The sequence below is a fragment of the Myxine glutinosa genome, chromosome 14, assembly GCF_964187855.1.
Source record: "Myxine glutinosa chromosome 14, kmMyxGlut1.1, whole genome shotgun sequence".
NCBI classification, from domain to species: Eukaryota; Metazoa; Chordata; class Myxini; order Myxiniformes; family Myxinidae; genus Myxine; species Myxine glutinosa.
This window is the reverse complement of record NC_136274.1, coordinates 86,398,549-86,414,171: the sequence shown is the minus strand read 5'-3', so window position 1 is coordinate 86,414,171 and position 15,623 is coordinate 86,398,549. Positions and strand designations below refer to the sequence as shown.

At 47.3% G+C, this 15,623-nt stretch overlaps 1 protein-coding gene across 1 annotated transcript in view; it reads right to left on the bottom strand.

The window, feature by feature from the left end:
• Positions 1–7,265, bottom strand: part of CLPB (ClpB family mitochondrial disaggregase) — a 208,244-nt gene extending 200,979 nt beyond the window's left edge. Inside the window, exons 1-2 of the mRNA XM_068136325.2 lie at positions 6,970–7,265; positions 404–455 (exon numbers count right to left, since the gene is read on the bottom strand). Of these exons, the coding sequence (XP_067992426.2) occupies positions 404–455; positions 6,970–7,264 (347 nt within the window). The 5' untranslated portion in view covers position 7,265. The remainder of the gene's footprint in view (positions 1–403; positions 456–6,969) is intronic.
• Positions 7,266–15,623: the final 8,358 nt, after the last annotated feature.

The following is a 15,623-nucleotide window of genomic DNA, read 5'->3' as shown; positions in this document are numbered from 1 at the left end:
TCACCAATCTCCCCGTCAAGCTCATCTGCACACCAATCTCCTCCCCGAGTTCATCCATCCTCCTATCCACAGTCTTCACCCCCACAATCCTCCCCACCCAGTTGTTCTCACAGACCTACAGCCTCAGTTGTTTTCTCTCCGTCAGTGTCAACACGTCCAGATCGAAAATATAGGCCATAAAGGTTTCTGCTTCTCTCCAAATCAAAATTATTTAATACGATTGAAGCACGTGCCACAACCTTTAATAAAAGGTATAATAATCAGTAATTTAGTCATTGAAAAACGAAAAAGGGTCTGAAAGTCAAAACAGAGGGAGTGTGGAATGGAAATGCACATGTCCACATCTACAAGGGGCACAGGTTCCACCACCATGATCCCACATTGACAAGCACCCACAAGTTACCTTCGAACTTCATCCAAATGGCCTGTTCTTGCAGCAAGCAGGAGGTGAGTCTCTGTTTGGGAGTGATGGGTCACAGTGATGAACAATGAAAACACTTTCACAAATATCTCAGAATATACAATAACCTACACCTCTTATAGGAATATCATCCACAGTAATGATCAATTAAAACATAAATATTTATACATCAATAAATACAATTACCTACACCTCTTCAAATTTATGAGGGATGCCATCCATGATCCACTGTAATGATAAATTGAAATCCTCCTCCCAACTTCCTCTAGCTTCCAACTCAAACCTCCACCTCATCCAACCTTCTACTTCGTTCTGCCCCCCCCCCCCCCCCCCTTACCCCTCAAACCAAACAACTCCTCACTGTGCCTCATCCCATCAACATCAAACATTTTGTCCTCTCATCCTTCCCCTTCTCAGAGCCCTTCTGCAATCTGACACAAAATCAACAGCTCTCCCTACCTCGCGCTCCCTACCTCACGCTCCCTACCTCCCCCTCTCACCCCCCCCCCCCTCACCCTCCCTTGTCCTGGATCTGATGCCCCTCCCCCTCTCTCTTCCTCAACGGTTTCGACCTCAAACATCCGGGGCTTTCGCTCAAACCTGATTGATCTCTCCATTCAGGTTGCTTCTGACAAACCAGACTTCATCTGCTTCACAGAAACTTTCCTCCTTAAAGATGTCTCTGATTCCTTAATATCTCTTCCTGGTTACTCCCTCCACCGGTATGATAGACCTGAGCCTCGTCCTGGTGGTGGAGTTGCTACCTTTATCAAAAACTCTCTTCCTCACTCTCCCTGAACTGCCCTCTCTCCACCCCACCCCAGGAGTATCTCTGGCTACGGCTTCCTCGCCGCTCCCATCTTCTGTCCATGTGTGTTGTACCGTCCACCAAAGAGCGATTTTTTTTTGTGTGCGTATACAAGATCGAGGCTCGTGTAAGAGCTAACATTAATCACAAAAAAGCAAACTGACACATGAAACATATGACAAAGGGAGCGAGAGACAAGATGGGGAGAGAGAGGGAAGCACACAAGTACAACAGTACAGAACAGGGACATCAGGAGATCTGTGGGAGGGAGAGGGCTTGGGGGGATGAGGCATGGGAAGGGGGGTGGGCAGGGGTGGGACAGGTACAAAACACATGGGCACTGTGAGGACTTCCAGGAAAGAAGTCGGTATTTCAAAAAAGTGGATCTGGGGTGAATTAACGGGGATAGAAAAGATCAAGGTTTTGGATGGAGGAAGAAAAGAGATGGTGGTGAACAACAACAACAACAATAAGAAGCATTTTAAGGCCATTTTCCCTGCTAGAGCGGGGTTAGCCTTGCGGTCCCCATGACAATCTTCTCCATTTTGCCATATTTTCTGCATCTCTCCTTGTTAACCCACTTGCCCGCATTTCTTCTTCCACCATCTTTGGCCAAGTCTTTCTCGGTCTTCCCCGTCCTCTCCTTCCTTCTACATTCATTTCCATCAATCTTCTCAACCAGTCACTTTCATCCTTCCTCAACACATGACCAAACCATCTCAACCTGTTTCTCTTCACAGCTGTTTTGGTGACCAGTGGTGAACAGCCGTTTTAAAAATCTGGAGGTAGGAGTGGGATTGAAGAGAGTGAGGGAGTTTGTTCCAGAGGCGGGAGAAAATAGGAATGAAAGAGTGAAGGTGAGCAGAGAGTGATGACTCCATTTACATCTCGCTGTCTGACAACATGTACCTTGTTTTTCTTTTTTTCTTGTTTTTTGTATTCAAGATCGGGGCTCGTGAAAGAGCTAACATTAATCACACAAAAAGTCAAACCGACACAAACTGACACATAAAACACAAAATAAGGGGAGCGGTAGACAAGATGGGAAGAGAGGGGGAAGGACACAAACACAACATTTGAGAGCAGGGACATCGGGAGAAATGTGGGAAGGGGAGGGCTTGGGGGGAGGTGGGAGAGGTAAAATCATTCTATCCACTCATCCCAACTCTCTCTCTTCCTCATATGTGGTGACATCAATTGTCATCATGCCAGCTAGCTGGGTGTGGGACCCTCTCTCACCAGCCATGGCACCTCCGCAAAGGACTTCTGCGACTCGTTGGGACTGACACAATCTGTCAATTCCCCGACCCGGATCTCAGTGAACAGAGCATTTTCTCTTCTAGACTTTGTTATGACAAACTTCCCTGCAAATGTCTGCTGCACTTCTTCTGCTCCAATCGGTTCATCTGATCACTTGCATGTCCAAGTGGACATCTCTCTGACCATTCTCAGAGAGCCTCCCCAGCGCCGACGAGTCTGGCATTTCACTCAGGCTGACTGGCACAGTCTTCAAGCAGCCATCAATCATCTGGACTTGTCTCCCATCTCTCCTGCCTCTGACATCAACTCATCCTGGGAATTCTTCCAAAGTAAACTGCTCTCTCTCTTGCACCAATTTATCCCATCTCATCTTCAGTTGCCAGGTCATATCTGTTTCTGGTGTTTGTTCCCCTCCATCCCTTCCCTTACCTCAAATGGCTACACAGCTGACTCCGCACATGAAAAAGCTGCATGCCTCAACTCTGTGTTTGCCTCAAAATCTTGTGTCCCAAACCCATCTCTCTCTGTTCCCACCTTACCCAGTCGTGCCCAACTGCTTATGGACTCTGTGTCCTTCTCTCCTGACAAGGTGGAGAGGTTTCTGTCAAACCTCGACTCTGATTCTGCAACTTGAGCAGACGGCATCAGCCCACGGGTCCCAAAATCCCTGCTCTGCCGCTCTTTCACACACTCTCTCTGTTCTCTTCACCCTCTCGTTTGCTCAAGGTCAATGTGCCATCAGCTTGGAAATCAGTCAAGATCACCGCTTTACATAAAAAGGGTGCAAAAACAGATCCTTGCAACTATAGACCAATCAGCCTGCTCCCAATAATCAGCAAGATTATGGAATTCATCATCGTTTCTGACATCAAATCCTTCCTCTTCTCGAATGGCTTGATCTCAGATCATCAATTTTGATTCAGACCAGGTCACTCTACTCTGGACATGCTGCTTCTGCTGTCTCAACATTGGATGGAGTTCCTCAATGTCAAACAGGAAATCAGAGCTGTCTCCCTTGACATATCACGTGCCTTCGATTCGGTCTGGCACCCCGCCCTGCTCACCAAACTCTCCTCCTATGGTATCCATGGAAACCTCCACACATGGCTTGCCGAATTCCTCTCTGGCCGCAGTCAACATGTGCCCTGAATGGATTTCTCTCATCTCCCCTTCCTGTTCAGGCTGGAGTTCCTCAAGGCAGTGTTCTGGCCCTGTGCTTTTTTATTTATATTGATGATCTCTACGACTCTCTAGAAAATCCTCTCTATCGCTTTGCTGATGACTCCACTCTCTGCTGCTCCATCTCAACCCTCAGATCGGCAGTCTGCAGCCTCTTCACTCTCTGCAGACCTGGACAAAATCACAAACTGGTCAAACAAGTGGAACATGTCTTTCAATCCTGACAAATCTCACACTCTCACTTTGTCTCTCCAAAAAGACCATCTGGACAACCCAACCATATACTTTCTGAACAATCCTCTCCAAGAAGTTCTGTCACTCAAGCTTTTGGGTCTTAATATCTGCCATGATCTTTCCAGGGAAAACCACATTTCCAAGTTGGCCTCCAAAGCCAGTCGCCGACTGGGCATCCTCCGTCGTGCAAAGTCTTTTCTGGGCACCTCTGAGCTGCTCACCACATACAAAGCCGTCATCTGCAGCTTGTTGGAATACTGCTCTTCCCTCTGGGCACACCTAGCTGGGCTTCACATGGTTGAAACCAAAGCATTCAGAATCATTGGAATCTCCCCCGATGAAGCCGATTGTGAGGGCCTCTCTCTCACCGCGGGCAGGTTGGTGGTCTTTCCGTCTTCTACCGACTCCTCTCTGGTCTTGCCCCCCCAGCTCTCTCTGGGCTCTGTCCCCCAAATATTCCTACAGGTCGCACAAGATTTGTCTGCAACCCTCTTATGGTTAAACTGTCAAAATCAAGACTCTCTGCTCACCTTCACTCCTTCATTCCTCTTTTCTCCCGCCTCTGGAACAAACTCCCCCACTCCCTTCAATCCCACTCCTCCCTCCAGGTCTTTAAAACAGCTGTTCACCACCATCTCTTATCTTCCCTCATCCAAAACCTTGATCTTTTCTACCGGCCGTTAAAACGCCCCAAATCCGCCTCTTTAAATCCCCAACTTCTTTCCTGAAATTCCTAGTAGTGTTAATTTGCTTTATACCGTGTACCCCTCCCTTCTCCCCCCAGCCCTCCCCCTTCAACAGATCGACCAACGTCCTGGTCCTTTTCTGTTGTTGGGCTTGTGTGCTTCCCTCTCTCCCCCCCTCTTGTCTCCCACTCCCTTAATTGCATGTTTTATGTGTCTGTGCATGTTTTTATGTTCAATGTGTTGGCTCTTACACGAGCCTAGATTCTGTATTAAAAAACAACAACAACAAAAAACATTTATCGATATTATAAAACTGGAGTGTCTGTCCGTCCTCAAACTACTCCCTCAATTTTGGGGCTAGCCCCGGCAAACCTGTGGGACGTTTTGGGGTCCCAGCGGATGTTCTAAGATCGGTTGGAGGTTTTAAAAAATTCCTCAATAAAATTATGATTTCGAAATTAAATAGATACGAAGCTGCCGCGAATCCGGAAATCCAATGCGGTGGTGTACCAATATCTTGGTCATCCAAGTGCACCTCGCTGGTGGAGTGGGATGCCGCCATTTTGTTCAGGCCTACTCAAACGTGCCTTGCCTTGCAAACACGATCGATTATTATCATTACATAATTGAAGCATATCAAAATCTGGATTCTGATTCTGGATTCTGGATCTGGATTCATTTATTTAAGCGAGGCTGTGATTCTCATTCTGGGGTTTATTTATTTTTTACTTTGTAATCGTTTTTAAACTCAATTCTTACTTCCATGGGAGCTGCTCGGAGACGCGTTTATTGAATGAACCGTTTTCAGCAAAGAACACTTCTTTAGTAGTTGGGACTGTGGTACAGTTAGTCAATTCTGAAGTTGGAATTTAGAATATCGGTTCAGATTAAGAGTTTGTGGAGCTCATCTCATTGTGGTTTTTAACCGTGTGCGTAAATGAAATAAAGGGGTGGAGTGGGAGGGGGGTTGGGCGGGTGTGGGAGGGGGTTCGGCGGGTGTGGGAGGGGGTTTGGGCGGGTGTGGGAGAGGATTTGGTGGGGGTTGGACGGGTGTGGGAGGGGGGTTGGGCGGGTGTGTGAGGGGGGTTTGGCGGGTGTGGGAGGGGGGTGTGGGAGGGGGGTTGGGCGGGTGTGTGAGGGGGTTTGGCGGGTGTGGGAGGGGGGTTGGGCGGGTGTGGGAGGGGGGTTGGGCGGGTGTGGGAGGGGGGTTGGGCGGGTGTGGGAGGGGGGTTGGGCGGGTGTGGGAGGGGGGTTGGGCGAGTGGGACTAGGACCAGTTGCAACTGCTAAACCAGAAAGCATCTGAAATTGCAAAGCCCGTTCGCGTCCGTTTGTATTCAGACATCTTCTTCTTCTTCCAAAATCTCAAAATAACGAAATTAGTTTTTTTTTTTAAAGTACAAAATTAAAATTGAGGATTTTATGCAGCCTTGACCTTTGAGCTTTCGATCGAGAAAAAACAAAAAACAATCCGCTTCTACCTTTTGATTGGTGAACAGATTAATTGACCCAATATGCAAACACACCCACACACGGACACACCCATACACGGACACACCCACACACGGACACACCCACACACGGACACACCCACACACGGACACACACACACACGCACACACACACACAATTCAGGCTTATGGGAACTTACGAGAGGCGGCAATTTGACATCTCGCACCGAGCGCCATCTTTTGCCCTCAATACGCCACTGCTCCAGTGTATCTGCGATCTGTTTTTAAAATTCCCTCTAGATGATGGACCCAGATTGCGCAAATCATATTCCCGTCAGGAAGAGGCTTGTTGTTACCCAGCAACGCCGGGTACTTTTGCTCGTATATCTATAAATACAATTGCAATTACACCACCACAAACCTACAACACAGAATGGGACATTATCAACTGACAGCACCATGAACCTCTCTGCACCATGAACCTCTCTACACCATGAACCTCTCTGCACCATGAACCTCGCTGCACCATGAACCTCTCTGCACCATGAACCTCTCTGCACCATGAACCTCGCTGCACCATGAACCTCGCTGCACCATGAACCTCTCTGCACCATGAACCTCGCTGCACCATGAACCTCTCTGCACCATGAACCTCGCTGCACCATGAACCTCGCTGCACCATGAACCTCTCTGCACCATGAACCTCTCTGCACCATGAACCTCTCTGCACCATGAACCTCTCTGCACCATGAACCTCGCTGCACCATGAACCTCTCTGCACCATGAACCTCTCTGCACCATGAACCTCTCTGCACCATGAACCTCTCCACCATGAACCTCTCCGCACCATGAACCTCTCAGCACAATCATCAACTTACAGCACCATGAACCTCAGCACCATTATCAACGTACAGCACCAAGTTTCTCTCACCATCTCCAGGGGATCGTGACGCGCAAAGCGCAAGTCCTGACAGAGCTGCAATCAAACTGGGACCAGTGACTCTCTCGAAGCGAGTCCTCGCAGGTGTTTCAATGGACCAGAACGACATCCTGCGGATGGACTCTCGGACCCGACGACTGCATAGGCCTCCACACAGGGACGAGATACAGGACAAGCGCCGAACCTGTCGGGAAATGAGGAAGGAGCACCACGCCACCGCCATGTGTCCTCTCCGACCACGTAAACTGCAGGAGTTCCGCAAATACCGGAATCCTTGATCGTTCATGAAACTGATCATTTTCAAATGATTGGAATTTTATCATACAACTGATAGATTCAATAAAGCGTAAACACAAAGCGTAAACACAAAACAACGAAAAAACATTTCCGCTTTAAAATGAGAAAAATTGTCAAAAAGTGAAGGTAAAAACACTATCGCGAACTATACCGTCAGGTTAACAATTACCGTTTTTTGTTTTTTTGTTTTGTTTTTTTTGTATACAAGATCGAGGCTCGTGAGAGAGCGAACATTAATCACACAGAAAGACAAACCGACACATAAAACAAATAACATCGGAAGCGGTAGACAAGATGGGGAGAGAGGGGGAAGGACACAAACACAACATTTGAGAGCAGGGACCGAGAGACATGGAGACATCGAGAGATCTGTGGGAGGGAGAGGGCTTTGGGGTGGGGGAGGCATGGGAAAGGGGGGGGGGGGGGTGGGAGAGGTATAAAACATATGGACACTGCCAGGACTTCCAGGAAAGAAGTTGGAATTTCAAACAAGGTGGATCTGGGGTGAATTAGTGGAGGTAGAAAAGATCAAGGTTTTGGACGGGGGAAGATAAGAGATGGTGGTGAACAGCTGTTGTAAAGACCTGGAGGGAGGAGTGGGATTGAAGGGAGTGAGGGAGTTTGTTCCAGAGGCGGGAGAAAAGAGGAATGAAAGAGTGGAGGTGGCAGAGGGCCGAGATTTCGGCAGTTTAACCATCAGAGGGTTGCTGGCAGATCTTGTGCGCCCTGTAGGAATATTTGGGGGACAGAGCACAGAGAGAGCTGGGGGTGCAAGGCCGGAGAGGAGTCGGTAGAAGACAGAAAGACCACCTGCCTGCCTGCGGTGAGTGAGTGAAAGGCCCTCAGAGATAGCTTCATCGCAGGAGATTCCAATGATTCTGAAAGCTTTGGTTTCATCAGCGTGAAGCCGAGCTAGGTGTGAGGCAGGAGCACCAGCCCATAGGGGAGAACAGTATTCCATTGAGCTGCGGATGAATGCCTTGTATGTGGTGAGGAGCTCAGGTGTGCCTAGGAAGGACTTCGCACGACGGAGGATGCCCAGTCGGCGACTGGCTTTGGAGGCCAGCTTGGAAATGTGGTTTTCCCAAGAAAGATCATGGCAGATAGTGAGACCCAAAAGCTTGAGCGACAGAACTTCTTGGAGAGGATTGTTGAGAAAGTAGATGGGAGGGTTGTCCAGTCGATCTTTTCGGAGAGACATAGTAAGAGTGTGAGATTTGTCAGGATTGAAAGACATGTTCCACTTGTTTGACCAGTCTGTGATTTTGTCCAGGTCTTCAGAGAGTGAGGAGGCTGCAGACTGCCGATCTGAGGGAAGAGGAATGGAGCGGCAGAGAGTGGAGTCATCAGCAAAGAGATAGAGAGGATTTTCCAGAGAGTCGGAGAGATCATTGATAAAGACCAGAAAAAGCACAGGGCCCAGCACACTGCCTTGGGGAACTCCAGCCTGAACAGGAAGGGGAGATGAGAGAAATCCATTCAGGGCCACACGTTGACTACGACCAGAGAGGAAGTCCGCAAGCCATGCATGGAGATTTGCATGGATACCATAGGAGGAGAGTTTGGTGAGCAGAGCTGGGTGCCAGACCTTATCGAAGGCACGTGATATGTCAAGGGAGACAGCTCTGATTTCCTGTTTGGCATTGAGGACCTCCATCCATTGTTGAGACAGCAGAAGCAGCATGTCCAGAGTGGAGTGACCTGGTCTGAAACCAAATTGATGATCAGAGATCAAGCCATTGGAGAAGAGGAAAGATTTCATATCCGAAGCAATGATGGATTCCATGACTTTGCTGATAATTGGGAGCAGGCTGATTGGTCTGTAGTTGCAAGGATCTGTTTTTGCACCTTTTTTGTGTAAAGCGGTGATGTTTGCTGATTTCCAGGATGCTGGCAGATGACCTTGAGCAAAAGATAGGGTGAAAAGAACAGAGAGAGGGTGAGATAGAGCGGCAGAGCAGGATTTTAGGACCCGTGGGCTGATGCCGTCTGGTCCAGTTGCAGAATCAGAGTCGAGGTTAGACAAACACTCCTCCACCTTGTCAGGAGAGAAGGACACAGAGTCCAGGAGCAGTTGGTTTTCGATCAGAATGGGAATTTCAACAAAAGACAAAAAATCTCGCCAGATCAGCAGGTGAAACCCAATGTCACCAGATCAACGGGTGAAACCCAATGTCACCAGATCAGCGGGGGAAACCCACTGTCACCAGATCAACGGGTGAAACCCAATCTCACCAGATCAGCAGGTGAAACCCAATGTTACCATATCAATAGGTGAAACCCAATGTCACCAGATCAACAGGTGAAACCCAATGTCACCAGATCAGCGGGGAAAACCCACTGTCACCAGATCAATGGGTAAAACCCAACGTCACCAGATAAACTGCCGAAACCCAATGTCACCAGAACGAGTGAAACTGCAACTCAATGTCACCAGAACGAGTGAAACTGCAACTCAATGTCACCAGATCAACTGACAGGCAAAATCCACTGAAACCCAATGTTTAATGTGCCAGCTCCTAACCCAATGTCAGCCCAACTAGCTCTAGCTATGTAACTAGCTCTGTGCTAGCTCCAAACCCAATGTCACCCAAACTAGCTCTAGCTATGTAACCAGCTCTGTGCTAGCTCCGAACCCAATGTCACCCAAACTAGCTCCAGCTCTGCAACGAGCTCTGTGCTAGTGCCTAACCCAATGTCACCCAAACTATCTCTAGCTCTGTAACTAGCTCTGTGCTAGCTCCTAACCCAATGTCACCCAAACTAGCTCCAGCTCTGTAACTAGCTCTGTGCTAGCTCCTAACCCAATGTCACCCAAACTAGCTCTAGCTGTGTAACTCGCTCTGTGCTAGCTCCTAACCCAATGTCACCCAAACTAGCTCTAGCTATGTAACTAGCTTTGTGCTATCTCCTAAACCAATGTCACCCAAGCTAGCTACAGCTCTGAACTAGCTCTGTGCTAGCTCCTAATCCAATGTCACCCAAACTAGCTCTAGCTATGTAACTAGCTCTGTGCTAGCTCCTAACCCAATGTCACCCAAACTAGCTCTAGCTCTGTAACTAGCTCTGTGCCAGCTCCTAACCCAATGTCACCCAAACTAGCTCGAGCTCTGTAACTAGCTCTGTGCTGGCTCCTAACACAATGTCACCCAAACTATCTCTAGCTCTGTAACTAGCTCTGTGCTAGCTCCTAACCCAATGTCACCCAAACTAGCTCCAGCTCTGTAACTAGCTCTGTGCTAGCTCCTAACCCAATGACACCCAACCGAGCTCTAGCTATGTAACTAGCTCTGTGCTAGCTCCTAACGCAATGTCACCCAAACTGGCTCTAGCTATGTAACTAGCTCTGTGCAAGCTCCTAACCCAATGTCACCCAAACTAGCTCTGTCTCTGTAACTAGATCTGTGCTAGCTCCTAACCCAATGTCACCCAAACTAGCTCTAGCTATGTAACTAGCTCTGTGCTAGCTCCTAAACCAATGTCACCCAAACTAGCTCTCGCTCTGTAACTAGCTCTGTGCTAGCTCCTAATCCAATATCACCCAAACTAGCTCTAGCTATGTAACTAGCTCTGTGCCAACTCCTAACTCAATGCCACCCAAACTAGCTCTAGCTATGTAACTAGCTCTGTGCTAGCTCCTAAACCAATGTCACCCAAACTAGCTCTAGCTCTGTAACTAGCTCTGTGCTAGCTCCTAACCCAATGTCACCCAAACTAGCTCTAGCTATGTAACTAGCTTTGTGCTATCTCCTAAACCAATGTCACCCAAGCTAGCTACAGCTCTGAACTAGCTCTGTGCTAGCTCCTAATCCAATGTCAGCCAAACTAGCTCTAGCTATGTAACTAGCTCTGTGCTAGTGCCTAACCCAATGTCACACAAACTATCTCTAGCTCTGTAACTAGCTCTGTGCCAGCTCCTAACCCAATGTCACCCAAACTAGCTCGAGCTCTGTAACTAGCTCTGTGCTGGCTCCTAACACAATGTCACCCAAACTATCTCTAGCTCTGTAACTAGCTCTGTGCTAGCTCCTAACCCAATGTCACCCAAACTAGCTCCAGCTCTGTAACTAGCTCTGTGCTAGCTCCTAATCCAATGACACCCAACCGAGCTCTAGCTATGTAACTAGCTCTGTGCTAGCTCCTAACGCAATGTCACCCAAACTGGCTCTAGCTATGTAACTAGCTCTGTGCAAGCTCCTAACCCAATGTCACCCAAACTAGCTCTGTCTCTGTAACTAGATCTGTGCTAGCTCCTAACCCAATGTCACCCAAACTAGCTCTAGCTATGTAACTAGCTCTGTGCTAGCTCCTAAACCAATGTCACCCAAACTAGCTCTCGCTCTGTAACTAGCTCTGTGCTAGCTCCTAATCCAATATCACCCAAACTAGCTCTAGCTATGTAACTAGCTCTGTGCCAACTCCTAACTCAATGCCACCCAAACTAGCTCTAGCTATGTAACTAGCTCTGTGCTAGCTCCTAAACCAATGTCACCCAAACTAGCTCTAGCTCTGTAACTAGCTCTGTGCTCTTAACCCAATGTCACCCAAACTAGCTCTAGCTCTGTAACTAGCTCTGTGTTAGCTCCTAACCCAATGTCACCAAAACTAGCTCTAGCTCTGTAACTAGCTCTGTGCTAGCTCCTAACCCAATGTCACCAAAACTAGCTCTAGCTCTGTAACTAGCTCTGTACTAGATCCTAACCCAATGTCACCCAAACTAGCTCCAGCTCTGTAACTAGCTCTGTGCTAGCTCCTAACCCAATGCACCAAAACTAGCTCTAGCTCTGTAACTAGCTCTGTGCTAGCTCCCAACCCAATGTCACCCAAACTAGATCTAGCTCGGGAACTAGCTCCGTGCTAGCTCTTAACCCAATGTCACCCAAACTAGCTCTAGCTCTGTAACTAGCTCTGTGCTAGTTCCTAACCCAATGTCACCCAAACTAGCTCTAGGTCTGTAACTAGCTCTGTGCTATCTACGAACCCAATGTCACCCAAACTAGCTCTAGCTCTGTACCTAGCTCTGTGCTAGCTCCCAACCCAATGTCACCCAAACTAGCTCTAGCTCTGTAACTAGCTCTGTGTTAGCTCCTAATCCAATGTCACCCAAACTAGCTCTAGCTCTGTAACTAGCTCTGTGCTAGCTCCTAATCCAATGTCACCCAAACTAGCTCTAGCTCTCTAATTAGCTCTATGCTAGCTCCTAACCCAATGTCACCCAAACTAGCTCTGTCTCTGTAACTAGCTCTGTCCTAGCTCCCAACCCAATGTCACCCAAACTAGCTCTAGCTCTGTACCTAGCTCTGTGCTAGCTCCCAACCCAATGTCACCCAAACTAGCTCTAGCTCTGTACGTAGTTCTGTGCTAGCTCCCAACCCAATGTCACCCAAACTAGCTCTAGCTCTGTAACTAGCTCTGTGCTAGCTCCCAACCCAATGTCACCCAAACTAGCTCTAGCTCTGTACGTAGTTCTGTGCTAGCGCCCAACCCAATGACAGCAAATCTAGCTCTAGCTCTGTAACTAGCTCTGTGCTAGCTCCTAATCCAATGTCACCCAAACTAGCTCTAGCTCTGTAACTAGCTCTGTGTTAGCTCCTAATCCAATGTCACCCAAACTAGCTCCAGCTCTGTAACTAGCTCTGTGCTAGCTCCTAATCCAATGTCACCCAAACTAGCTCTAGCTCTGTAACTAGCTCTGTGCTAGCTCCTAATCCAATGTCACCCAAACTAGCTCTAGCTCTCTAATTAGCTCTATGCTAGCTCCTAACCCAATGTCACCCAAACTAGCTCTGTCTCTGTAACTAGCTCTGTCCTAGCTCCCAACCCAATGTCACCCAAACTAGCTCTAGCTCTCTACCTAGCTCTGTGCTAGCTCCCAACCCAATGTCACCCAAACTAGCTGTAGCTCTGTACGTAGTTCTGTGCTAGCTCCCAACCCAATGTCACCTAAACTAGCTCTAGCTCTGTAACTAGCTCTGTGCTAGCTCCCAACCCAATGGCACCAAATCTAGCTCTAGCTCTGTAACTAGCTCTGTGCTAGCTCCTAATCCAATGTCACCCAAACTAGCTCTAGCTCTGTAACTAGCTTTGTGTTAGCTCCTAACCCAATGTCACCCAAACTAGATCTAGCTCTGTAACTAGCTCCGTGCTAGCTCTTCACCCAATGTCACCCAAACTAGATCTAGCTCTGTAACTAGCTCCGTGCTAGCTCCTAATCCAATGGCAGCAAATCTAGCTCTAGCTCTGTAACTAGCTCTGTGCTAGCTCCTAATCCAATGTCACCCAAACTAGCTCTAGCTCTGTAACTAGCTCTGTGTTAGCTCCTAACCCAATGTCACCCAAACTAGATCTAGCTCTGTAACTAGCTCCGTGCTAGCTCTTCACCCAATGTCACCCAAACTAGATCTAGCTCTGTAACTAGCTCCGTGCTAGCTCCTAACCCAATGGCACCAAATCTAGCTCTAGCTCTGTAACTGGCTCTGTGCTAGCTCCTAACCCAATGAAACCCAAACTGAAACCCAATGTCAATGTCAGGGAGGTGACCAAGAACCCAATCATCACTCTGACTGAACTACAGTTCCTTGGATGAGAAGGGAGAACCTACCAGAAGGACAACAGTCTCTGCAGCACTTCACAAATCGAGGCTTAATGGGAGAGTGGCCAGATAGTCTAGGCAAGAAATTCAAAAATGTGCTTATTTTAGCTGCATGAGGCATTTTTGAGGAAAAGCAAACAAATAGGTTTTTCTGAAAGGGATTTTCGTGCTGAATATGAATATCTTGTTTGTGTTTCCCAAAATTGCCTAATTATGTCATTAATTAAGGTCAAAGGTCAATAAGTGCAAAATGCACGTTTTGGCAGAAATTATTTTATTTTTAATATTCAATAGAGTGGCGAAAAAGATTTTCCAATATCTATCATATTAAGCCGTACATTGCATGTCAAAGACTTGAATTTAATGGAAAATGTGAAAGAAATTTTCACTTCTATGGAGAATATCTCCATAACGGTTGGACTTTTCATGCATTACCATATGGGCTTAACCCCTTCAACCTTTGATTTGTCAATGCACTCGTGAAATGGTTTTTCTGGCTTCTTCTTTTTTTCTCCAAAGGTGAATTACTATGGAACCAGTTGTAAGCCTGAAGCACCAGAGAGAGGTATCCTTTGAGCTGCGTATCATATGTCAGCTGAGTGGTCGAGCTGAAGATGAGCCGTTTAACCAGACCCAACGGGGCTTAACTACCGTGAAAGAAGCAACGGAGATGAGGAACAAGCTACGGAATGATGACCATGGGGCTGCCGTTGATGGGCTGACATCGCTCATCGCAGAAAATTCGGAACCTGCGCCAGAACTCCAGTGGCACAGAGTGTGTTATTCAAAGTACACACATAAGAACAATATTAATGCTAAACTATCCAATGAACAGCGTGGAATGAACAGTAGGCCTACTGATGAAGGTAGACCAGAACGATACTTGCGCAGCTGTTGGAACAAAATGGACTGGAAGTTATGCATTTTCTGTCAAGACCCGAAAAGCAAGAAGACAACGAGTAACGTATCTACTCTGAATATGAGTTCAAACATATATAATAATGCAAAATATGTTCATGAGGTATTTGTACGCATTGCAGATACAAATGACTTGGTTGCAGCTGAAGGATGTTATCATTGAAACTGCCTGAATAACTTATATAGAGATGCTAATGGAGCCAAAAGTGATAACAAATCGACTGACTTGGCCATAGTTTGGCTCTGTCAAGAACTGAAACATTCTGCCGCGAAAGGTCATGTTCTTGAACTTTCCTCTGTGCTTGAAAGACACAAAGATCTTTCCAGCGAGGCAAACTGCGAAATACCATTGTCGTTTCTTAGCAGGATTACAACTTTCATAGATACTTTAGTGAGGTTTGCTAGTCATGCGCAATGCAACACCATCCGAGAGACAAACCCTCTTAGTTCCAACAATATTCTATCATGTACCTGTGTCAGAGACAGTAAATGAGCCTGTCCAAGAAACTATTCCTATTTTCAAACCAGACGATGATGAGTTTAGGTCCATAGTTCATGTCGCACTGAAACCTCGAAGTGATATATTGTCACACCCAGCCTTCAAGGGTGCAAATGTAAGTGAAAAAGCTGAAGTAGCTAGTATCCCTCCATCTGTAAATATGTTTGTTAATATCTTACTTGGTGGCCAGAATCATATTGATCAGGATTTTAATGATCGTGACAGCAACGAAGTCGATGCAATCAAGAAGGCAAGAGTCCTTAGCATTGGGCAAGACATGGTTTATGGCGTTTGTGGGGACAAGAAAGCCCCACCTAAGCATGTTGGTTTAGGTCTTCC